Below are 25,982 nucleotides of genomic sequence, written 5' to 3'. Positions count from 1 at the left end.
ATGTAAATCAGCCACTATAAAGAACAGTATGGTGGTTCCTAAAAAAAAAAAACTAAAAATAGAACTACCATAGAAACTAGCAATCTCATTGCTAGGTGTATATCCAAATGAAAGGAAACCAATATATTGAATAGATACCTGCACTCTCATGTTGACTCCAGCACTATTAGCAATAGCCAAGATTTAGAAGTATCTGTCCAGCAACAGATGAATGGATAAAGAATATGTGGTACATACATAAAATGGAGTACTCTTCAGCCATAAAAAAGAATGAGTTACTGTCATTTGCAACAACATGGATGGAACTGGAGAATATTATATTATGTGAAATAAACCAGGCACAGAAAGACAAACATCTCATGTTCTTACATATTTGTGGGAACTAAATATTAAAACAATTGAACTCATGGAAATAGAGAGTAGAATGATGGTTACCAGAGCATGGGAAGGGTACCAGAGCAGGCAAAAGTGTGGATGGTTAATGGGTACAAAAATATGGTTAGAAAGAATGAATAAGATCTACAATTTGATAGCACAACAGGGTAACTACAGTCAACAATAATATTGTATACTTTAAAATAACTAAAAGATTATTATTAGGATGTTTGTAACACAAAGAAATGATGAATGCTTGAGGTGATGGATACCCCAGTTATCTTCCTATGATTATTATGCATTGTATGTCTGTATCAAAATATCACATGTACTCCATGAACATAAACACCTACTATGTACCCACAAAAATTTTCTTTTAAAAAGTGGAACTTGATTACCATTCCCTTGAGGGCTAGACTTGGTGGCTTTCTTGTAGCAAGTAGAATAGCTGGAGGTGACAATGCATGATTTCCAAGACCAGGTCATAAAAGGTACTGTGGCTTCCTTCTTGCCCCCTTTCGGTCACCCTCTCTGGGGAAAGCCAACTGTCCCTCTATGAGGACAGTTCAGCCATTCCATGAAGAGGTCCATGTTGTGGGGGCACTGAGCCCTCCTGCCAACAACCAGCACTAACTTTCCAAGTGTGTGAGAGAGCCACCTTGGAGCAGATCCTCCAGCCTCAGTCAAGCCTTCAGATGAATGCAGCCCTGGTTGACATCTTGACTGTGACCTTATGAAAGACACTGAGCTAGAACCACCCAGCTAAGCTGCTGTCAGACCCCTTGAGCCATAGAAACTGTGTGAGATGATAAATGTTTATTTTAAGCCACTGTTTCAGTCAGAGTTCTCCAGAGAGACAGAAGTGATAGGATATATATATATATATTTCTTTTCATCTCTCTCTGTATGTGTGTGTATAGATATATACATATCTATACATATCTATATACATATCTATACACACAGAGGTGACTACAGTCAACAATAATTTATTGTACGTTGTAAAATAACTAAAAGATATATATATATAGATGCCGAGAGAGAGGAAAAGAAATTTATTAGAAGAATTGGTTTACTAGATACTGGAGGCTGAGAAGTCACGATAGGCCATCTGTGAGCCAAAGAACCAGGAAAGCTGGTAGTGCGGCTTAGTCCCAGTCTGAAGGCCTCAGAGCCAGGGAAGCTGATGGTGTAATTCTCAGTCCAAAGCCAAAGGCTGGAGAGCCCGTGGGTCCACTGGTGTAAGTCCTGGAGTCCAACAGCTGGAGAACATGGAGTTCGAATGTTCAAAGGCAGGAGGAGAAGAGAGGGCAGCTCTAAGGGCAGCTCTGGAAGAGAATGAATTAGCCCTTCCTATATGTTTTTGTTCTATCCAGACACTCCACTGATTGATTAGTGCCCACCCACAGATCTTTCCCACTCAGCCCACAGGCTCACATGCCAATCCCTTCTGGAAACACCCTCACAGACACACCTGGGGCAACCCAATCATTCGAATCAAATCCCAAACCACCTAGATTTCCTTTTCAGCAGATGATGGACAGGCTCAGTGCCTACTGAAGCCCTGATAATAAATAATGCTTTAGCAGCTATCTGTGTATCTCTTAATCTAGTCAAGCTGACATCACAAATGAACTATCACAGCCACTAAGTTTGGGGACAATTTGTTGGATAGACAGATAATTTGTCCTGAAAAAGACCTGGTGAGGGATATTGTCCATTTTATAGATGAGAAAACCAAGGCCAGAGATGTTAATCCTTTTGCTTTAGTTCACCCAGCTGGTTTGTGAAGAGGCAGATGTTGAACTCTGATCTATGTTTCCAGGGTCCAGGGTATTTCTACTCTATCATTGTGTGGAATCAATTAATATATCCAGCACAGGTAAGCCAGCATCCATAAGAAACCACAGTTTCGGGGAGGCTTTTTGTGTGTTTGTTATTGTTTTTTATTTTATTTTATTTTGTTTATTTATTTATTATTTTTTGAGACGGAGTCTCACTCTGTCACCCAGGCTGGAGGGGAGTGGTGCAATCTCGGCTCACTGCAACCTCTGCCTCCTGGTTCAAGCGATTCCCCTGCCTCAGCCTCCCAAGTAGCTGGGACTACAGGTACGTGCCACCATGCCCAGCTAATTTTCTGTATTTTAGTAGAGACAGGGCTTCACCATGTTGGTCAAGATGGTCTCGATCTCCTGACCTTGTGATCCGCCCGCCTCAGCCTCCCAAATTGCTGGGATTACAGGCGTGAGCCACCATGCCTGGCCTATTGTTGTTGTTTTTTTTTTGAGACAAGCCCAGAGGAAGAGAATAAGGAACCTCTAAGCATCCATAGAAGGGTTCTCCAACGAAGGCAGAGATGACCTTAACAAATATACCACCACATCACCTAAGACACCTAACAGATACTACTCCATTAGCATTGAAAACTGTGGGGCAAAAATTAGCCAATAATTTTCCCCAGCCCCACAAGGTTCACATTTCCAGCTTTGAGGATCCCTGAATAAAACTAGACCTTGCAGAAATACCTTTCGAATGCCACATTTTTCACTAAAAGTTATCACAGGCTAGAAAAGGCCAGTCAAAGGTGAAATAGGGCTGCACCATGCTAATGCTTGCCTTATCTCACAAGGCACATCTTGGGTGTGCTGTGTCCTTTCTCTCCCAGCTGCGATCTAAATTATCTCCTAGGTCCCATTTTTCTTCTACTTCTTTGAGTTTTCAGACATTAGGATTGAGCCCTAGATCATGCCTTCAGGTTTATGAGGACACTCATCTGTCATCAGCACCTGCAGAGCCTTTCGTCTTGCTCTGACTGCATGAATTCCCCAGACTGTTACTTTCTGACAACTGATGGACTTTTCTCAAAAGCCGAACTCCACAAAAGCCCAACTCCATTCTTTCCTTGTGCAACGCCACAACATGTGGGTTTTTTATTCTCCCACAGGGAGAACAAGAAAGCATGTGGTCTCCTAAAAAGAAAAGGTTCTTTACGTTTTTGGTCCAGCCTCTTTCCTTTATAAATTTCCCAGTCTCAGGTATGTCTTTATTAGCAGCATGAGAATGAACTAATACACCTTGACTTTTGGATTGGCCCTGTGACTTGATTCAACACATGATGTAAGAGAAGAAGTGAAAGTGCTGCAGTTCTGAGGCAGGCCTTAAAAGCCTTGCACATTTCCTTTTTCTCTCTTGCTCCTCTGCCATTAGCTGCTGCCCCTTTAGCCTGGGGCAGAGTTCCCCAGCTTATTCAAAAACCTGCAGTGAGGAGCAGAGCTGCCCCAGCCTCCTTGACTGAAAGCTCAGCCACCAAGCCAAGCTGAGCCCAGAGCAACTGAAATCTCTCCCCACCACATCCTCCAAAAACAAAAACAAAAATCAAACCACCAACGAAGAACCTTGGCCTGAACCTGGGTTCTAAACGTTGTTCTGCTCTGATGTGACCCTGGCAAACTTTTTTGGTTTTCTGCCTCAACTGTGAAATGATAGGACTTAGAGTAACTTGCCTCTAAGTCCTTTCTGAACAGATTCTAGGTTAGAAAAAATAAAAGGCTATTTCTAAGAGTATAAAACATTAACACAAACAAAAACAAAATACTAACCTGCAGTTTAATTGGGAAAAATAAACACATTCATGATTAGGTAGTTTACTCAATTGCTCCTTCAGTCAGACAGTACTTATAGACACATAATACTTGTATTAAGTATGTATTGTTGGGCCAGATACAGTGCTAGTGGTTGGAAGATCAAAGGGGAGCAAAATCAGAGTCCATTCTTAATCCCATGGAATCAGTGGGGATACTGACAGTATTTAAATGAAAATAATAAATATATTCCTACAAACTGATATGAGTGTTGTGGAGAAAACTAACCCAGAATGGGAGCCTAAGAAAAACTTTGCTAGGGCTTGTAGGCTTTAACCAAAGAGCAAAGGGATGCAATCAAATGACTTCCAATTGGAGTGAGATGATCAGATTTGGGTCATATCACTCTGTTTGCTGGTGGAGAGAAGCCACACTGGGGAAGAATTGTATGGCAGATAGACTAATTAGTAAACTACTGAAATGGTCTTAGTGAGAGAAAACTGTAGCTTAGACTTGAAGAGTACTGAAGATGAATATCTTCCAGCTAAAATCTTCCATTAAGATCACTGTACTTTAAGCTCATTCAAGAAAAGTTTCACTCTTAGAGTTATTTTGCACAATTAAGGTGGGATTTTGTTGAAATGCCTGGTATCAAATGAGATTCTTCATGTCAGAGTGCATTTCAATATATTTTTGGAAGCCAATGGGATAAGTGGCACTTTTACACCTGATGAGAAAGTGCATTGAGATGGAATGAAAAAAGTACTGAATGCCCAGTCTCAAGTGTTGAATTCAGGCTCTGTCTGGGTGTATAAATGTGGGCTAATCATCTATCCTTGTCCAGCCTCTGTTTCATGCCTATAAAATGAAGTAAATATTATCCACTCACAGCCATTATAAAGATAAAATCCAATAATGTATGTGAAGGCTCATTGTACCCTATATAATGATTAAAAATATAAAGTTTATTAGGTAATTATTAACAGCAACAGAAGGGAAGGGAAAGGACTGGTCAAATAACTACAGTAAGTGGTCAGCTTTAGCATCTCTGTCTAGTAAAGATTTCTGGTCATTTTGAAAGTAGCAGTAAAAGGGAGCCCATCATACCTTAAGTTTTTAACTATCTGGCATAGAATAGTTCAGTTGTGAAAATAAGTTGCATCTCTTCTAGTGTTCTCTTGTGCTGATGTGTACCAATGACAAGTAATTCCAGATGACCATTCCTATGCTTTCACACACAGTTTACAATTTCCCCTGGTTGGGGAAGTAGGGGCAACTCTGCTCAGAAGAGGTGCTGCAAATTTATTAGGTTGGTGCAAAAGTAATGGTGGTTTTTACCATTAAAAAAAAAAAAAAAATGGCAAAAACAGCAATTATTTTTGCACCAACCTAATACTTCAGAGTTGGAAATCCAGAACACAGAAAGTTTGTATGCAGTCAGCCACTACAGCCTACAATAATCCCACACTCTTTTCTATCAACAAAACCTATCCAAAAAGGGACAAGTGTCCAGGACACTGCTCTTCCATGGCACAGCCATGTTTTCCTGCCTGCCAGAGGAGGCTCTGCATTGATCAAGTTAAGTTCATTCTGTGACTTAACTACAAGTCGGACTGGGCAGACTTACTCCACACCTGGCAAGTATCCTGAGGCCCTTGTTACTGCTTAACTGAATTATATCCATGTTCTTTGGGAATGGCCTCTCAGGCTTCCATGGATGATCAGAAGAGCAAACACTTACTGGGTGTCCATTATGTGCCAGGACAGCGCACAACACTATATATACTCGGTCAGTCACTGCTGAGCCCCGAACTGTGAGCTAGGTAATGTATACATTACACAATTAATAGTATTACAATACATGTGGGAAAACCAAGGCACAGAAATGTCAAAGAACTTAGCTAATAACCAACATCGAGTAAATGAGAGTCAGGATTACAATCTAGTTCTGTATGTCTATGAAGCTTGAGTACTGAAGCCAAATATTCAGATAACCAGTTAATACAAAGGTAGACAGATTCTGCTCAAATTTTGGAGACATAATTTAAGTCTGATTTTGAAAGTATAGTTTAGAAGAACGATGGTATAGAATATCACCAACTTATCAACATACAGATAACATATAATGTGATTTAATTATACACAATGTAATTTAAGCAAAAACAACTAGGCTTTTGCTTAAATCATGTTCCCTGAAATATGCTTACTTCCTCCAATGGAAGCCTGATATAACTTGAATGGTTGGCACTTTATTCATGACTCAAGGATTAGAGTTATTGTTTTTTATCTTAATTACCAAAAAATTATTTTTTTCCTCTCAGTTCCTTCCTGTCAAAAATTTTAGTCTTTAGGGTTTGAATCCTTTTGGTTAGGTTTAGAAGATCTCCCTGAACAGAATAGAAACATAATCTATTTACTTTTTGAGATTTATGAATGTTTTCTGTAGAGGCTTGTGAATATAGCAACCTAGTTAGAACAATAAATACAGTAAAGTACTTATATGTACTATTTTAAATCCAAGAATCCAGTGAAATCTGTAGCCTCATCTCAATATTTCTTTTTTTGTTTAATTCACTATAAGGTAATGGGCTTTTCCCTCCCTTTCTGTGCTCTCTGATATATTCAGAAATTTTTGAATCATTCTAAATATGACAATTTCTGATATTAAAATATTTTAAACCCTTCATTTTATTAGTAATGACAATTCCTATTTGGCCAAGTGCTTATGAATTCAGATTTGTGATCATGTAATCAGTATTGAAATCTAGATGGAGTAACGTCACAAAGTTCTGCACTTAGGTAGACCTCAATCCCCTTGCTACAATTCATGTTTTGGAGACATGGGACAAATAACTTAAATTCACTGAGCTTCAGTTTATCCTAATCTGGAAAATAGTGGTATCTGACAATATTGTAGTGATTAAAGGAGATGATGTATGTCAAGGCGCTTAGACAGAGCTTGGCACTTGTAATTTCCCAACAAATGCTGCTTAAAACAATGATAAAAAATAATAATAGTAATAATAAGTTATCTATTGAGTACTTACTATGTAACCACAATTATGACCAAGAATCTGGAAGATATGAAGCATAAGACTCAGTTCCAGCACTCAAAGTGCTTATATACTATAAGGAACAAACAATAGCATCATAATGAACACAGAATTTGGCTTATGAGAGGTATGGGATGAGGTCTGGACTTTGCCCCTTACTAAAATTGGGTGTATCTGTTAGGAATTGTACTTGGCTGCTGATAAAAAAGACCAAAAATAAGTCATTTAAACAATACACGATTTCAGTCTGTGAAAGATACTAAAGCAGAAGCTAAGCTGTGCCCAAATTACTGACCCACAGAAACTGAGGTAATACATGGGTATTGTTGTAAATCACTAAATATTGGGATAATCTGTTAACAGCAATTGATTAATACATGTGGCTCATCATCTTGTTGTATACAATTGTAATTCCTTCATTCTCATTACTTTATAGGAGGGTTTGGAAAGCTTTTTTTTCTGCAAAGGATCAGGTAGGAAATATTTGAGGCTTTGTAGGACAAGAGGCAAAACTGAAAATATTATGTAAGTATGTCTATATAATTTCCATGCTTTGCAAATCATACTTTTCTGTTTTTTTCCAACCATTTAAAAATGTAAAAATCATACTTAGCTGGTGAGCCATAAAAAATAAACGGTGAGCCATATTTGGCTCATTGGCCTTAGTTTGCTATATGGAATTATTTGGTTATACCACAGTTCATCTCTCCAATCTGTTGTTGATAAATATTTGAGTTGTTTTCCATTTGGGAAACATTAAAATAATGCAGCCACAAACATTCTTGCACATGTCTTTTGGAGAACATGTGTATGCATATTTGTTTGGTGTAAACCTAGGAGTAGAACTGCTGGGTCACAAGATAAGCATAGATTCAGCTCAATATTTCAGATGGTTTTGCAAAGTGGTTATGTGAATTTGCACACCACCCGCAACATAAGAGTCTTTACTGCTTCACAATCTTGCCAATAGTTGGTATTTTGTGTCTTTTTCTTTCAAACATTCTGGTGATAAATGTACTTTTTTCCTTTAGCCCTTCCCAGGTGATTCTAATATTCAGCCAGAATTGAAAACCTCTGCACAACTATTGTTTATCCCTTATTAGGCAGAACCACATGAAATTGCTCTATTTGTAGGTTTTAAAAATGGTCAAACATTGGCTATTTCATATGGTAGAAACTAACATCTCCTTCACATTTTATTTATACTAAAAATAAAACTCGTCTAGAATGCACATTACTGGGAAAAATATTAAAGATGGGCTAAGATGAAGTTTTAAAATTAACCACAGATTTCAATGACTTTTATATTTTAATATCACCCAGATATTTAAAAGCTTGGAAACAGACCAATGGTTTTCACCCTCAGTGAAGACTGGAATCACCTGTGGGTTTTTAAAACCTAAGTGCCTCTACCCAAACCCCCATAAGCCCTGATTCTGTGAGACTAAGATAAAGCTTAGGAATACATATTTGTAAAAGGCTGATGCACAGCCAAGGTTGAGAATCATTGATACTACCTGTCCTATGGCTTTCTTTCACATTCATTCAAAGAAAACACTTAACGCTTTGGTGATTTTATATACATAAAGTAGGGAAGCACCTGGATTTCAGTTCTTTCCAGATTTTAGAATGCTTGGCTGTGTATTACGTCGGAAAATTCTTTTTCCCATGGAAATTATGTCTCACTGAATGGGTCTCTCTCTACTGTACCTAAAAGGGAGGCTTAGGTTTGACTTGTACACAGCTCCATGGACTCAGAATTAAAGTATCAACAAGAGCATTTAATGGTTACACGCAGGTATTTTTTAAAGTACCTATACACGTGTTATTATTATACATTACCCAATAGGGGTACTAAGCATGTAATTAGTGACCAGAATAACAGGTGTGCATGTATACACTCAGAATCAAAATTGTTTTGAAATTTTTTTTTTTTTTTTTGTGCTGATGACCAAGACACACAAAAATGTCTAAGTAGTCATCATGGGAAGAATCCGATTTTTGTACTTCCTCATTTTACAGAGATTAACATTATATATGGGTGACTGGGTGGATGTGGAACCAAATACATTTCTAAACTGAAGGCCTTTAAAAGTCAATCCAGTCTTGAGCCAGATTTATTCCCGAGGTTATTCCCTTACCCCTTCCAGCCACAACTGTATCCATATTTTCACATGCAGGAAAAAATGTTTAGAAACTTAATTTTTACGAGCTGTCGAATTGTATTGCTATCCCCGTGATTCCCATTATCATGTCTGCTTATAGCATACCCAGCACCTACAGCTAGGACATACGTTCAGAAGTTGAAGGAACCTGATTCTCAGGCACTGTTAATTATTAGGCCCTATCACAGGCTGTCAATAGGCTCCAAGCCTAGGCAAATTGAAAGCCTCCTATCCTGGAAGCCAGACAGGCTTTCATCTGACCTCCTCCGGTACAATCCTGGTTCCCAGACTTTGTTCCTAACAACGCCTTGGGGACGTTGCCTACTGGGGTCTAATCCACTCCTCCTCCCCTACACCCCCACGCCAAATATTTAGCCACCTGAACCACCCTGTAGGATAAGACAGCTGTATCAACCGGCGGAATTGCCCCACAAAACCCATACATCTCAGGGTGCGAAGGAACAAGTTTCAACCTCACCCTGGGCAGCGCTCTCCGGCCCAGGTGGAGAACCACAGGCGAACAGTGGTCCTGCTCTCCCTACTAAATGGTGGTTCAAAAGGCCAGGGGGCGGTACCGGCGGCAGAGGCCCACGGACGAGCTCGCAAGAGCTCATCACACAGCTCACCGTCACCTGCCCACCTCACCACACCTGCTAGGTGCCAAACTCCTTGTAATGGACAGGGAAGGGCTCAATCACGGGTCCCTACTCTTAGCAGCGAACCTATCTCAGCGCACGGCCTCCTGGGAGATGTAGTCCAGACCGCTTACCGGGAACACCTCCTCCCCCCCCCCCCCCCCCCCCCCCCCGGCATCCCTGGTCCCCTCACAACTTCCCCAGGAAAGATTGCTCGGCCTGGCCAGCTGAAGCTAGAGAGCTAGAGTTGCTCTCCGAGTGTGGGGGCCAGGCGGCGCTCCGCGGAGGAGTCGGGGTGCTCGCCCGTGTCCGAGCGAAGGGAGGGAACTACACTTCCCAGGACGCCCTGCGCGCGCCGAGCCGGGAGCCGGCAGCCTCGCTTTGCGTGACCGCGGCAGGTTGGTCCTGGAGCAGATGAGCGCAGAATATTTAGGCGAAAGCGAGAGGAGGGGGGGAGCGCGGGGCAGGAGGAGTACCTCGGCCAAGAAAATTATGCATGCGTTAGGGAAGCTCTGAGAGAATGGCTGTGGAAGGTAAGGGACGCTTGGGGCATTTTTAAGCTCCCTCTTAACCCGCGCACCCCAAGCCACACATCCCCGATGAAGCTTGGCGATCGTGGGGAGGCGAGGAAAGGGGGTGGCGGAGAGTGGGCCCCTTCCTCCTCCACCTCTTGGCACTCACCTGCGCCGCCAAGGCCAGTAGGCGCTTTAATTCAGTTGCTTTGGAGAGACGTGAAGGTTAGGTGCGCAGGACTTTGAGGTAGGAGGTGTGGAGACGAGTGTCCCTGATGCGAAACGATATCCTGGAAATGGGGGGAAAGCCGGAGGATCCGGCAGGAGGTTTTGGCCCCGAGATGCCCTTTTTCCCTGCCCCCTCCCTCTGGAGCAGGCTGGGTGGCCCCCCTCACGTGGGAGAGGTCCCCGGCCCAGGTGCGTCATCCGGAAGCTTGGACTTGGATTGGGTCGAGGGCCCTTCGTCCTATGCACCCAGCAGCGGCGGCCGCAGATGTACCCAGAGGGTAAAGGTGTCCCTACACCTGTCTCTCCTTATACAGCCAGCGCCCCGGGCTTAGCAAAGTTTACAGACATGAAATGTAATCAGCCAGGGAAAAGAAGTGCAACAACCTTTTCGACTTGGGTGAATTCTTTTCTTTGAAGACCACTTTCTTCTTACAGTCTTGAGCTTCGGCTTTGCAGTTTTGACGGTACAGTCCTGCCTCCCTTGAACTTCCTGGTTGAAAGCAGGGTCAGCCTGTTCGTGAGGGATCCTGAGTTTTTCATTTCAGGTTCTCTTACCTTGGAACACAAACCTCCTTGTTTAGAGTAGTTTCTGAAGAAGAAAAAAAACTGTGGACCAGAAGCGTTTGTGATGTCACATTAGAGGTCAAGCTGTGCCTGAATGCTGAAATGATTGTGGGACGAAATGGGAGCCTACATTCACCTACAGAATTTTGGTTTCTGAGTGCAGTCAGGTCAGAGGGGATACTGAGGGAGGAAGAGGAGGGCATGCTTGCCAGCTGCTTCAGGCGCCTTGCCAAGGGGAAATGAGCCTATTCCTTGTAGGCTAGAGACGAGAAGGAACCACAAGGGCTGGCTTGCTCCTCCCTCTCCTCCCTGCCCCAGGAGAAAGAAATTGAACTAATCTGACTCTTGCTCCCCTTATAACGACTGTCTTAACTACCTTAAGTAGCAACAACCCAGCCCCTACACGCAGCACCCATAAACTCGGGAAGCTCTTGCCTTTGGGCTATCTCAGGTTCAGAGATCCACAGCCAGCCACTTCCAACTTTCCTAACTTTATTAACAAAAATGAAATCCTCTCTCTTACAATCAAGATTTTTCTAGGTTTTCTTTTCTGTGCAAATGTGCCAGTAGAGTGAGAATCTTTTTTTTTTTTTTGCATCGTTATGATTGATAGTCAAGACTTCAGATGCCAAAGAACAAAACAAAAGCCGAGATAAAGTTCATCTTGAGCTTGAGACCAAGGATATGTTGACCTACTCCTTAAGTATCCGTTCTACGTCACCCATCAGATGACACTGATTATGATCTCTCCTCTGCACCACTCCTGTGTCCCCAAGACAGGGACACTCCTCCTTGTTGCTAGTCCACACTGTTCTCGAAAACAATTTCTTGTTCCCTGTAAGAAGTATAAATTTGTCTTATTTCTTGCCTGATGGGTGATTATACCAGTGAAGCCAGACTTTACAAAAACAAGAACTTAGGAAGGAAGTACATGTGGACTATGGAGAGTTTATTTTCTAGTGACTTACTTGGTTAAAGTACCTGTCTAGTAAACAGGAGATCCTGAGTTTGAATCACAATGAGGTCTCAAAGAATGAAGGAAGTATTTTAAACTTGAACTTCAAATATGATTCCTATCTTTGGTCTTTGCAAAGATATCAGCCTGGACCAGTCCCTTCCTGGTTACTCCTACTTGGTCTTTCAAGCCTCAGGGAAAATGTCACTTCCTCTGGGAAACTGTCCCAGCCCTCCTTTTTCTTCTGCCTTCTCAGCACTCTTTCCAGTCTATGGGAAGTGCCTCCTGCTCATGTCTTAATACTTATCATACTTAATCTGCCTCTTACTAGACTCTAACCCCCTTGGGGGTTAGACTTGGACTTTATATTCCTAGCTCATAACACAGTACTTTGCCCATAATAGGTACTCAATGCTCATTAATTGCATGGCAAATATATTCATGGAGGTTTTGTAACTGGTTCTATAAGGGTACATGGGGCTTTCTTGGAAGCCTAAATGTCATACAATAAGGGACTTCTGACAGATTTGAGGATGGGAGACTTTTTTTTTTTTTTTTTTTTGAGGCAGAGTCTTGCTCTGTCGCCCAGGCTGGAGTGCAGTGGCGTGATCTCAGCTCACTGCAAGCTCAGCCTCCCAGCTTCATGCCATTCTCCTGCCTCAGCCTCCCAAGTAGCTGGGACTACAGGCGCCTGCCACCACGCCCAGCTAATTTTTTTTGTATATTTAGTAGAGACGGAGTTTCACCGTGTTAGCCAGATGGTCTCGATCTCCTGACCTCGTGATCTGCCCACCTCGAAGTGCCCCTCTCTTCAGTCTTTTGTTTTGATGCCGAAAAAATCTTTTAGAACAGTTTACCTCTACTGCTGGGTGACATTGTCCCTGGACACATTTGGGATATGTAGGAACTGCTGCTGGGGGCTGCTATTGGTATTTTGTGCCCATGGCCAGAGATAATAAATGTCCTGCAGTGCATGGCCATCCCGTATCATGAGGCCAAGCCATGGCTAAGTAATGACCAGTTTACCCAACTTATTGAGAAATGCTGCTTCAGAGAATAAGGAGTTTTGCCAGAGAAACTGGAATAGAAAATACAGTTCGAATTACTTAACATCTAAGCTTTAGTCTCCACAAGTGTAGTTACAGGGTGAGCCACCGCCTGCCTTGTGAGTTAATAAAGGAGGGTTCTAGAAGGGTGTCTGAACCTGATCCTAACATCCCTTCTCTTAAGAAAAGCTATACTATTTGGCATGTGTTTTATATCCTGAATTTTCACTTATTCATGCCAGCCAGTTTTTCTAATTAGTAGCAAATTAGAAGGTTTTTTACTATGTGTAACATTTTTCTTAAGTAAACTTGAACTTGAATCTGTAAGTGTTAATAGCAAGTAGTTCACTCATTCACTTTGCTGAACCTGCAGCTGTGTGTTTAAGATGGAAAAGAGGTAGTTTTGTAACTACCCTGGGTTATGTTTTCTTCTTAGTTTATTTGCAACATCCTATTTATGTCTCCTAGTCTGCTTGTGACCCGTGCTTTGCATTTATGAGCAGCCTACAGGTGTGCTTTCCAGCCACAGAACAGGGTACGACCTTATGGTCTGCATTTGGATTAGGATTATACTGGCATCCATTGCCTTTTTTAAAAAAACAATGTCTTGTGAAACAGATTAGCAGGACTAGGAACTAGGACCTCTTGGAAGGAGGTAGCAGGGGCCCCAAACTAATCCATTCTCTATGGACAGACTGTGTATAGATGGTTGCACCTATTGATGTTTTCTAACAGAAATGGGTTGCAATATTATTCAGGGAGAAGAAAAACGTGGATTAATTGGGGATAGTGTCGTACTGATCTTTGTATTCATCTCTGTATTCCAGGGATGGTGCCTGGCACTTAGGAGGCCCACAGTCATTGTTTCATGAATGACATATAAACACACAAGTCCCCAGAGCTAGAGAAGGGTTTTTTACTCCTCATCCCCAATTCCTTTTCTTGCTTTGTCCTCAGATATTCATGAAAAAAGTAGGGAGGATGGACATTGTACATGGTAATTTCTATTCCAAGTCTAACAGAATAGCACCTCTCACGTGGCAGAAAATGATTTCCAATATTAAGCACTCACCTCTCTCCCCAAGAAAAACATGTCAAATGCAAGACTGTGCTCTTAATGACATCTATATTAAGGGATCTGAATTTTCCATCATAAATGAACATGTTAGCTTACCAAATATCTCCTGATAAGTCATTCAGTGCTCAGGTTCTATGTTTTTTCTCCTGTAGGAGAGTGAAGAAACTACTCATCAAAATATTGTAAGGCTAAGTAATAATAACAGTGACTGGGAAAATGGGAAATGAGATAGCATCAAACGTTTGTGACAAATAGAAGCAGTCATGGTAAACACTGGGCTTTGCAGCCCCATAAATGATGATTTGAATTCAGAACTGCATCACAGAGAGTAAAAGGAGTCACATGGGAGATAAAAACATCATTTTTATCACAAGCATATAGTGGGTTATTTTTTTCTGACTTTGGGTTGGAGGGTAAGTGGGCTTGCTAATATTGTATGCAGCAGTGAACTTACCAGTCATAGGGATGCCTCTCTCTATACTAGTGGTCCTTAACCTTTTTGGCACCAGGGATCAGATTCATGGAAGACAGTTTTTCCATGGGGGATGGTTTTGGGATGAAACTGTTGTGCCTCAGATCATCAGGCATTAGATTCTCATAAGGCATGTGCAACCTAGATCTCTCGCACGCGCAGTTCACAGTAGGGTTTGCACTCCTCTGAGAATCTAATGCCTCCGTTGATCTAACAGGAGGTAGAGCTTGGGTGGTAATGCTTGCTTGCTCACTGCTCACATCCTGCTGTGTGGCGTGGTTCCTAATAGGCCACGGACCGATACCAGTTCACAACCCAGGGGTTGGGGACCCCTGCTCTATACCACTGGCAGCTGGAGAGAAGAGAGAACATGGGCTCCTGCAGCAGGCAGGTGGGACCCAAAGGAAGAGGTGGGGAACCTATGCTTTGTGCCTTTTCACAGACTTGCTCATCAGAGAGTTGATTTCTCCTCTCCTGAGGAGGACCCAGAGGGTGAAGAGGGAGACCAGAAGTGTAATTCTGATGGATTTCCCTTCATAGAACACAAGAAGCTCTGTCCTGCCTCTGTGTGATTCTCTTGGTGCTAGCTCACCTATGCTTTCCTAACTACCTTTTCTTGTTGGGAACATCATTTGAATGTATCTCTTCTACTGGTGGCACTTTCTAAGGGCAAGGACTATGTCTCATGTCTCATCCATGAAGCTTGAATGAATGAATGGAGACAAATGAAGGAATGGGCAGGTTTATGACTGCTTTTGATTCCCACAGTAACTCCCATACACATTTAATGAGAACTTCCAACTGTGTTCCTCTACAGAGCAGATGTTGTGAAAGCAGTGAGACGATGGACAAGTTTCCCTCATAGGTACTTATCCCTGCAGCAGCTTCATGGTGTGATTGTTAAACGAATTACTCCCTGATTCTCTCCCATTCACTTACTCCTGAGGATCTTTTTTTCTTATTTTTATTATGTTCTCTATACCAACAGATCTGACTTTCCTGCACCAGCGGTTTCTGTTTATCACTTTGTTTTAGGAAGGAGAATGACAGCTAGAAGTTCGTCATTGGAAATTCCTGTCCAGTGACTGTGTGAACAAGAATGGGGCCTCCAACCTAGTTTGAAACTTGCTGTGGCAGCGGTTCCTGCCACCCCCATCTCTCTTGTAGCCCTCTTAGCTAGTTCAGACAGAGTTTCAGTCTAATTGTACTGTTGTATTTCCTAGCCCAGCCCTTCCTAATTCCTGTTATCCCACCCTTTCTTTCTCATCTGCCTTGCTGTTTTCTCACGCCTGAAGAAACAAGCGCTGGTGCTGAGAAGCAAAAACTGGGAAACCTTTGCTGGTGTAGCTGTGTTCTGTAATGCTGAGTCACAGAGGATGATGTGGTGACATGTTACAAGGGTAGGGGGAGCTGGGGATCTGAAGCCCATGCTTGAACTCTGGCGAGTGAATGTCAGCTGTTGTGCATTTAATTATGAGAAAGAGGAGATACTGCAAATGCTCATTCACAGGCATTCAAGCAGATTGTGCATTTCTGTTGATAAGCAGTAGAGTAGCACCCATGTACAAGGAACTCTACGAGATGTGGTGGGGAGTGTAATAAGGAAGGGAGCTTAGCCCGCTCTGCCCCCTGCCAGCCCCGGCCCTCCCCTGCAGCCTCCACTGGGGGAAGGAGACAGAGAAGCAGATTAGACTGAATGATATAAGTGCTAAATAAAAGTACAAGCACCATGACGTGGGAGGTCTGAGAACAAATGGAGCATTGAGTTCTGAGCTGGATGGGGATAGCATAATGAAAGGGGTAGCATTGAGTGAGGTTTTGAGTAGGATTTTGATGGGTGGGAATCGGGGAAAGGGCACGAAACTGAATAGTGCATGTATAATGTATGCTTCCTGATGGATTTCCCCCATGTCCCAGGGATGTGGTAGTTTAGCCCTTTATAGGAAGGAAAGCGAATGGGGAGCCTCCTAACTCATGTCTGGTAAAATCCTTTTCCTAAGGGCTCTATTATCTGCCTGGCCAAACCTGCAGCATTCCCCACAGTCCAGTTGGATCTTGCATATGGTCCTTTTGAAACCACAAGAGCAAGCGTGGAAAGCTGCTCTCTTGTAAATCAGGTTGATTCCTCCCCAGTTTTCTGAAGTGGAATGTAGCAGCACCACCCGCTCTGAGCTGGCTCATGAGAGCAAACTTGGCTATATTTAGTCTGATTTTTCTAAAGTGTGGGTGCAAGAATCTGCTTGTACAGCTTGCCTCCCGCGTGAAGAGCAGGACAGGACAGCAGCTGTCGGGTGACAGTGGTGGCCCACCTCACTGCCTTCAGCAGCCTCTTTCCCAGAGTGCTGGGGCTGTTGGCAAGTTTTGTTCCTTTGCTCCTCCCTGCTACCCTCCCTTGCTGCTGCAGAAGGTGTTTGTGCTCTATTCGGCAAATCCCAACTCTCAAGTGATTTGACAGATGTTTGTGGATTGGCTATGGGGTGTGGCTCTCAGAACTACAGCTGCCCTTGAGACGTGGGGTACAGAATGGGCTCAAGCCTGCTCATGGTTTGTCACTGCCTGCACAGTGCATGACTCTCTCCTAGGGGATCATAGCAGTCACAGTGTTTTTAAATGTGCAAGATCTGCAACCAGGCTAGATGTGAACCCCAGCTCCGCACAGGGCCTGCTGAGTACCTGAGTAATTCACTCAACAGCACTGAGACTCCTTTGCCTGTCTATCAAATGAGAATATTAATGGTAATGACCTCACAGGCATGTTGAGAAGGTTAAATTAGTATAAGGGAAGCTCTTAAGACCTGGTTTGTGGTAGGTGCTCAGTAAACACTGAGTAAGATGTTGGACAAGATGATAGTGATGATGCTGTCTGTTTCACCTTGTCTTCCTGCCATACTTATGAAAGCATCTAAGCCATTTTTATAGCATTTTTATAGCCCCATGATATTACAGTCTGGCATAATAGTGCGTGCTCAATGAGAGAATGTAGGTTATCAGAGTTGGAAGAACACCAACAAAGTGTAATTGATAAAATACAAGGCATCCTCAGCTTAAAATATATTATTTGATGTATTCGTTATCTGACTCTGTGCAGTCATGAGGCAACAGAGGGAAGTAAATGTTATGATTATATTCACTAAAGACTCATCACTTACATAATTTTTCTCTACCACAAATTTACTTGCCACTTAACACCAGCAATTTTGTAGGCTGGCCTCTCTCTGATTGTCTGATCATCACCCATCCATACAATATGTATGCAAAGTAAGTTGATTACAAAGAGAAATTTCAGATCTTGCAAAAGAGAAAATCGTTCATGGACTCCATGAAAGTGACCTTGGGAAACTGCTGGAATCATATGCCATGGCCCAATTAAGATCTGACTGAGTTAAGCCAAATAACCATTAAAGAAGAGAAAATTGACTAAGATATTGACTTGATAGGCATTAAAGAGAAATATTAGGACCTTTTAGGGATGAAGAGAAGTCTTTAGTGAAAAGAGATGCTCTAAATATTTTGGGGAAAAATGATCTCCTTTATAATCATGCTATGAAAAGTCAAGTATGATATGAAAGATATTTTGTCCTGCTGACGTAAGTCCTGTTGCTGAAGTTATATAACAAATAAAAAATGGATTTTTTTGTTCTAAGAATTAACACATAATTATAACCTAAATTTGGTTAAATATCAGATAAACTTCTCCCTTTCTCTTTTCAAGATAAAGTACCATTGGAACTCACTATTAATTTTGAGACTCTAGCCCCCATTTCAAGTGTATTCTTTTTCTTCCTTACTCTTTCATGACTTTTTATTGGTATTTAAATTGGTTTTAAACTTTAGGTTGTTTAGATACAATTTACATACAGCAAAATCAGCTATTGTAGTTCTTTAAGTTTTGGTAAATGTATAGTCTTGTAACCACTACCACCATCAAGATACAGAGCAATTTGAACACCTTGTAAAGTTTCCTTGTGCCCCTTTGTGGTCAGTCCTTCCCTCTACCCACAGCCCCTGACAACTACTGCTCTGAAGTCTGTCCCTAGACTTTTGCCTTTTCTAGATTTAATATAAATGGTAGCATACACTGTGTTGCCATTTCAGTCTGATTTCTTTCACTGAGTGTAATGCATTGAAATTCTTCCATATTGTTGCCTGATTCAATAGTTCAGCTCTTTTCATCGCTCACTAATATTCCATGGAATATCTATACAGCAGTTTATTCAGCAATTGAAGTACATTTAGGTTGTTTCCAGTAATTGGTAATCATGAGTAAACCACTAAAAGCAGTTGCTTACAGGTTGTGCAAACCTAAATTTATTTCTCTTGTGTAAATAGCTAGGAGTGGGATTTTCAAGTCATATAGTGAGTATGTTTTACCTGTATTAGAAACTGCTGAGTGGTTTTCCAGATTGACGGTGTCTCACATGTGTTCTTTTATTTGGATTTTTTCCCTGTGCTTATCTTCTGATAATGACAACCTCACAAGGACAAGAGAGTTAGATTAATGGGGCTATGCAGGTAGTTGGAAGGGATTAGAAGGACACAGTTGTCCAGAGGTGAGTTTCTTGAGCTATTCAGCTACAAGATTGGGCAGTATTACTATGGCAGATATTCCCCTTGATTACCAGTTCAGTACAGACATCAAGCATGGATATAGCCCAGAAATGCCACTTGTTTTGGCATACAAAAGAAAGCTTCTAAATTTTATCTTGTAATAAGAATTTGTCATCAAGTTCTGTTTTGTGATTTTGCCGTTGTAGAAAAATAATCAGATAAGGAAGACAGGCCAGGGAGAGCTTATTTTGGGGGAAAATTAGGCAAGACAGGAAAGGGAAGACTAAGTATAAGAGGTCACACAAGATGAATTTAGCTAGAAAGGGAAAAACTTGCCTGTCCCTGAAAGGAATTGGTCTTGCCTGCCAAGGTTGGTTATGGACTCCATCTCGTGAAGCCTGAGAAAAGGTTAGTTGACCGTTTCTTGTATGGTTAAGTTTTGGGGATGGCAGGGGTGAGGCTTATATTTTGCTGTGCTGTGTGATTCTGATTTAGAACTGAGTCTTGCGTTGGATGTTCATTTATACAATGGGAGTAGTGCTTGGTTCACTTGCAAAGGCCACATTTTACTCAGCCACATATTGGGTTTGGGGCCTGATAGTGGGATTGCTTCCAAGTGCAAAAGACTATGTGATTTGGATGTTGACATATTGGGATTTTCCAGGGATTACCACTGGTCTCTGGGACCATAGAATGGAATATTTGAATTTAGGATTACTACAGAACTCCCAGACAAATGGTTGCCCTAATACTTGTCTGAGGTTGCAAATGTGAACATTTCAGTTGAGGGTTTTGTTTTTGTTTTTGGAGAATATGCCTGTGCGGTACGTGGAGGAAAAACATGATTATTAACGAGGCTCCCATAGGTGTACTTTGTACTTGATTTTGTTGGAAGTTTGTCTATTTCCTGCTTGATGATCAGTGATATTTTTGGTGGAAGAGAAGGTGAAACTAGTAACCAATAAATGGGGACGGGGACAAGGATGGATGGAGTTGGAGATGGGGCATCCAAATCCTTGCCTCAGTCGAGTCATTACCCTTTTGTTCTCTTTCCATCTCTGAGAGTAGCACCGGGTATGTATCAGTGCTTTGTGATGACTTAGCTCTTGCCTTTCATTTTTTTCTGCTTTCTAAGCTTTTTACTGCGCATTTTTTTCTGCTTTCTAAGCCTTTTTACATTGTGGTCGTTTAGTAGATAATTCTGCCTGGATAAACTATGGGACTGATGATTTTGTGTTAGTCATCTAGGGAAGTGTATGTGGGTATAGTATTCACTTCCCATCAGTTAAAAGTACACTGAGTACCTATTATGCCAGGTAGAAGAAATTTGATTTATAATTAGATAATAGGGTGGGTAAGCTTAGGAAAACCAAGAAATTTGATTTATAATTAGATAATAGGGTGGGTAAGCTTAGAAAAACCAAGTGTGCCAGAGTCTGAGATCTTAGGCAGTGTTTCCTTAGATGATAAAATTCTCCTGGGGCACTTGATAACATCCATATTCCTACTTCCCACCCTAGGGTAATCTTTTCAGGTAAATCAGAAATGGGGTCCTGAATCTAATATGCATCCTGATTCATTCTTACTAAACTTATTTAGGAGACCCTGACTGATCTAGGGATAGAGTAAGATCACAAGAGGGAACTGCAGGATTTCATGAGATCCTTGACTGCCTTGCAACTGCAGGCATAATTTGTATATGGAAATTATGTGTATTTTCATGGGGAGAGAGACTGGGGCTTTTATCCTGTTATCACAAGGGCTAAAGATAGTAATCTCCGGTCCATGAGCACATGTGTTTGCCTTTTTTATTCTCTAATCCATCAGCAGTGCCTACAACCATATCTGGCTCATAGAAGGCACTCGACTATTTGTTGAGTAAACACAAGAACTAATGTTATTTTGTGATTCCTCTGAGCCAGGATCTTTATGCCCACTCTCTAAAACTTGGATTTCATAATGCAGTGAGCTATGTGAGTTTTTTTTTCCCACCTGATCACTGAGAGAATTTAGGTCCAGAGAAGATAAGTAATTTTCCTGAGGCCACACTGCTAATTTGTGGTAGAACTTGGCTTTGTAGCTATGTCTGCCATATGCCAGAGTCCTTGCTTTTTCACTGTACCGTGTTGCTTTCCGGTTTGTCCAAGTTCGATAATTTGGTTCTGATTTGCTAGTTGTCTTTTGGAAACCTTGGTTACTTAAGAAAAACAGCATTATAATAAAACAAAAAATTGCTTAATTGGGCTCTGCAATGGGGAAAATTCTTTGGGGTTTTTGGATCAAATTTTCAGTAAAGTGTATATCTTGGTATTAGCTTTCTACACTTTTGCATTCTTTCTTTTTATGGAGCCCTAGGTCTTTGGGTTTTTGTTGTTTTCTCATGCTGCCTTCCAAATTCACTCGTACCCCAGCACACAATTAGTGTAAATTGCTATTTTATTTGAACAGTAAGTATTCACTGTGCACTTACTATAAGCTCAACACAGTGAATGACACTGGGAAATACAAAAGAATCTATGGATATTGAACTTACTGCTCTTGGAACTTACAGTCCAGCCAGAGCTTCAAGATTCCTGTCATATATGTGTCATGGCAAAACAGGTTGGGACATGGGCAGGGCATGTGGGCAGGAAGGCTGTCTAGGGGCTCTGCTCTGTGTATCAGAGGGGAGCTGCCATACCCACAGCCATGGTCCTCCCACTGCCCTGGACTCCCCTGGAGAGGTTACTATATGGATTTGTTTTGTTTTTTAAATAGAATGAACTAACTGAAATGGAAAGTTTGCTCACAGTCTGCAGAGATTGAAAAAACAAGGGGGAAGCTGAAGTAATGTAATAATAGGGTGATAAGGGAAAATAAACGAACAGGGAGGGCAGATGTTAGAAATGTTTCTTAGGTGAAAAAGAAGATACGATTTGGGATTGTTTAGTTCTAGGGAGTGGTAGATACATAATCGCTTCCAACTCTTCAGGACTCTCCACTGCCAATAAAATAAAGTCCAAACCTCTTAGCATTCAGGGTCCCTCCCAGATTGCCAGGATTTCCTGCTCCAGGCTGATGTCCCACTCCTTCCCCTTAGGAATCTTCCTAATCTTCAGTCAAGCCCAGCTACTGTTTCCTGGGCTCTCAGTGTACATTTGACTACAGATGATAGTAAAATAAAAATTCGTAAAGTAGATCATAATGAAACAGATGTGTAACAGTAAACAGTGTGGTACAGAAGTGCTCAATGAACCCACTTTATTTGTTCTCCTTTGTGTGTGAACTGCATGGTGGCCAGAGGTGCTTCTGGCAATTTTCACTTTGCAAACTTTTGTTCCTTGATGTAGCCCACCACACTATGACCACCCTCATTCACGGATTCACTAAAAATTTGGGTGAGTCATTATCTTACTTGTTTTTATTCTATCTTTGAAAAATGTATGTATAGCTCACATTGATTTCAATGTTTTATATTAGAAATGTTTGGGATCTTTATTTAGAAGTTTAGGTTTTTAGGACCAGAAATATGCTGTGGGAATATAACTCCTGTTTATATCAGTTAACTTATGGTAAAATTGGGTTCATAATATGTCGTATCACTTAAAGTTGTCATTTCCAAGAACCTATGGAGGACCATTAAATGAGACTTCCCGTACCTTGGACCCCTCCTGTGTTTGTTTAGGCTGTTCTTCCCACATCTCGTGCCTTCCTCCCACTTGCTCACACATGTTACCTTTCAAATCCTTTCAGCACTTTAGGAGTCTAAGGTGGGCAGATTACCTGAGATCAGGAGTTTGAGACCAGCCTGGCCAACATGGCGAAACCCTGTCTCTACTAAAAATACAAAAATTAGCCAGGTATGGTGGTGCACATCTGTAGTCCCAGCTACTCAGGAGGCTGAGGCAGAAGAATTGCTTGAACCAGAGAGTATGGAGGTTGCAGTGAGCCAAGATCATGCCACTGCACTCTGGCCTGGGCTACAGAGTGAGACTCCAACTCAAAAACAAAACCAAAACCAAAAAAAAACAAAACACACACACACAAATCCTTCTATCCTTCTACGTACACGTCTAAGGCAAGAAGAAAGGTGAGCAAGAGCAGGAGATTCCCTCGTGTAAGAAAAGCATGACTGCTAGGCAATGCAGTGCTTAAGAAATGGGACAGGAAGAGGAAACTAGGAAACTGAGGGAGACAAGCAGAGACAGCCAGTGGTAGTAGACATCCCATTTCTGAGTGGGGTGTGTCAGTGTGGCGAGATGCACAGCCAGCCAGCAAGGTGTGTGCTGGGAAGTACCCACTGGGCTTGGCAGGCAGTAAAAGGCATTCTGATGAAATGGGAAGGCAAATCCATAAAATAATGTTTTAAGGCTTAAATGAGTGATGAGAAGGCTACTCTTGATGCAAATTTATGGAAATGAAAAGAGGAAAGTGTAGTGAGGTGGAAAGAAGGGATAAATAGTTATAGCAAGAGAGAGATCAAGGTCAAAGGGGTTGTAAATATGGCAAGATGCTGAAAGAAGGAAGATAAAGGGTTATACCTAGGCTAGAAACATGTTAACTGAAGCTTTTATAAAAGGTAGAAAATATTTGAAAGTGTTTATAGACTATGTACATTGACTTAGTGGCAAGGAAGATTTTGAAGATACAAAGGATAGAAGAGATGACTGATAGAGCAAGGGCCACCAAGAATTTAGATGTAGTAGCACTTAGAGAAGGTACTGTTCCTGCTGGAAGATATAGGTGCTGGGTAGGACAGATAAGGAGTGTTATAACTACAAAATACGAAAAATATTCCTGTACTACATGATAGGCACTGTTCTAGATGCTTGTTATATTAACTCGTTAATCTTCACATCAACCCTTTCAGGTAGGTATCATTATCATTCCCTATCTACAAATAAAAAAAGGGACTCAGAAAGCTTAACTTGCTCATGGTCACACAGCTAGTAAGCAGTAGAGTTGAAATTTGATAAAGATGATGCCTAAAAAGATCTTCATCCAATTTCCTAATTAGGACATTTGGCGAGGCGCGGTGGCTCACGCCTGTAATCCCAGCACTTTGGGAGGCCGAGGTGGACAGATTACCTGAGGTCGGGAGTTTGAGACCAGCCTGACCAACATGGAGAAACCCTGTCTGTACTAAAAATACAAAAATTAGCTGGGCGTAGTGGCGCATGCCTGTGGTCCCAGCTACTCGGGAGGCTGGGGCAGGAGAATCACTTAAACCCGGGAGGCGGAGGTTGCGGTGAGCCGAGATTGTGCCATTGTACCCCAGCCTGGGCAATAAGAGTGAAATTCCGTCTCAAGAAAAAAAATAACAACAAAAAAGGACATTTGGGGAATACTGGATCAGGGCTTTATCATCTTCAGAATTTTCTGTAAATATGTGACTATTAAAGAATGACTTCTTATTTCTTGTGAATTCATTTATTTTGCAATAACTAACTCCAGGTTGGGTAGGAATGGAATAGGAGGACTTCTAATTCTCAAATGTCAGGAGAGGATACAATTTTCAGAACATGAGTCATATTCTGGAGAGGTTAGGCCTTGGTAGGTGCTTGCCTATGGAGTAGGGGTTGGGTACACCAGCCAGCTAGGTGGTACCATGAGGGTACTCTGATTCTACAGCCTGGGATTGGGATTTAAGTGAAACAGCAGAAAGTAGGGGGAGTGTCAGAAAGGAAAGTAAAAAAGATGCTGAAAATAAACTTGGTCAACTTCACAATTTTGCCAAGACAGACACTTGATCTCCATTTCCTTCTCCTATCTCCTGCCTCCTTCCTGCTCTCAGAGGCTTTAAGATTTAGGTTTCTAGGGTGTTGAGGTTTTTTTTCCCTGATTTTAATGGTAAGGGAGAGTGATTCTCCTTGGCTGATCTGATGCTCAGTCTATTCCTTGCTAAGTACCACTATACCGCCTTATGAATCCTGCCTCCTCTGGCTGCTTTGCCTGGCCAGCGTTTTTTTGTTTGTTTGTTTGTTTTAATTGAAACTCAGTAGCTGATAGCTTTGGCACCTGCATGTTTTCTGGGGTTCACCCCAGGGCCATCATCACTGAAATCACGCCACCCTGGCTTTACATACACTCTGTGCTTTCCAAAATACAGTTTCTCATCTGAGCCACCATTGATGCACTGGCAGCTGGAACAGGTGCTCTTCTTCCCCTTTCACAAACAAGGATGTGAAGACTTCCTTACCCAAGGTCACATAATTCATTAGTTGCAAAGCTTGGATTTAGAATTTGATATCTTGAGTCTTTTTCTTGAGGCCTCCATCATTGCTGCCATGATTGGAAGGGATGGCACGGGGCCCACTTTAAAGGGGTTTGCAAATGGGATATTAAAAGGGATCGAGAATCTTTCTTAAATTATGGATGAAGGCAGCCAGACTAGCGCCAAGATCTTGGGGCTCTCCAAGTTGCCTAATGCGTGACTCAAGTAATGAGAGTTTTAAGTTCCTTCTGTTTTTTCCTAGTATTTTGTTAATTGACTCTCCAGTACCAGATCTTTTAAATTTCCCTATTAAGCTAATATTTTAAAATATTATTATCTGGGCATGAAAATCTTTTGTATTCACCAGAGGAAGAAAGAAATCATAAAAACACAAATAAGAAACTAACAGTACCAGTTGTTAACATTTATTAGGCACTCACTGATATTAGCAGCCAGAATTGCTCTTCAGCCAATAAACCCTGGTACATACAGCTCTACTGGTTGTTGATGGTCAGTATATATACATATAGTATATATATATATGTGTGTGTGTATATATATATATACGTATATATAT

The 25,982-nt window shown here is 41.7% G+C and overlaps 1 protein-coding gene and 1 long non-coding RNA gene across 7 annotated transcripts in view; one reads left to right on the top strand and one right to left on the bottom strand.

Annotated features, from left to right (window-relative positions):
• Positions 1-1,415: 1,415 nt before the first annotated feature.
• On the bottom strand, positions 1,416-11,152 carry LOC131384199 (uncharacterized). The gene is made up of 3 exons (XR_009214826.1): positions 10,934-11,152; positions 10,491-10,611; positions 1,416-1,703 (listed from the first exon to the last, which is right to left on the bottom strand). It is a non-coding gene; the product is annotated as an uncharacterized LOC131384199 (long non-coding RNA).
• Positions 10,183-25,982, top strand: part of SAMD12 (sterile alpha motif domain containing 12) — a 460,705-nt gene continuing 444,905 nt past the window's right edge. For 5 of the 6 annotated variants that reach the window (XR_004370994.2, XR_009214825.1, XM_032760320.2 and 2 more), the window contains exon 1: positions 10,208-10,342. Coding sequence is in view for 4 of the 6 variants with exons in the window: in XM_032760320.2 (XP_032616211.1) it covers positions 10,330-10,342 (13 nt within the window). In the remaining 2 variants the exon portion in view is untranslated. Of the gene's footprint in view, positions 10,343-25,982 lie in introns of all 6 variants that reach the window. The other variant, XM_032760318.2, reaches the window with a different exon arrangement.

This window comes from Hylobates moloch, unplaced genomic scaffold (assembly GCF_009828535.3).
Source record: "Hylobates moloch isolate HMO894 unplaced genomic scaffold, HMol_V3 SCAFFOLD_9, whole genome shotgun sequence".
Classification (NCBI taxonomy): domain Eukaryota; kingdom Metazoa; phylum Chordata; class Mammalia; order Primates; family Hylobatidae; genus Hylobates; species Hylobates moloch.
Note: the sequence above shows the minus strand (reverse complement) of the source record. Positions and strands in the feature narration are given on the sequence as shown.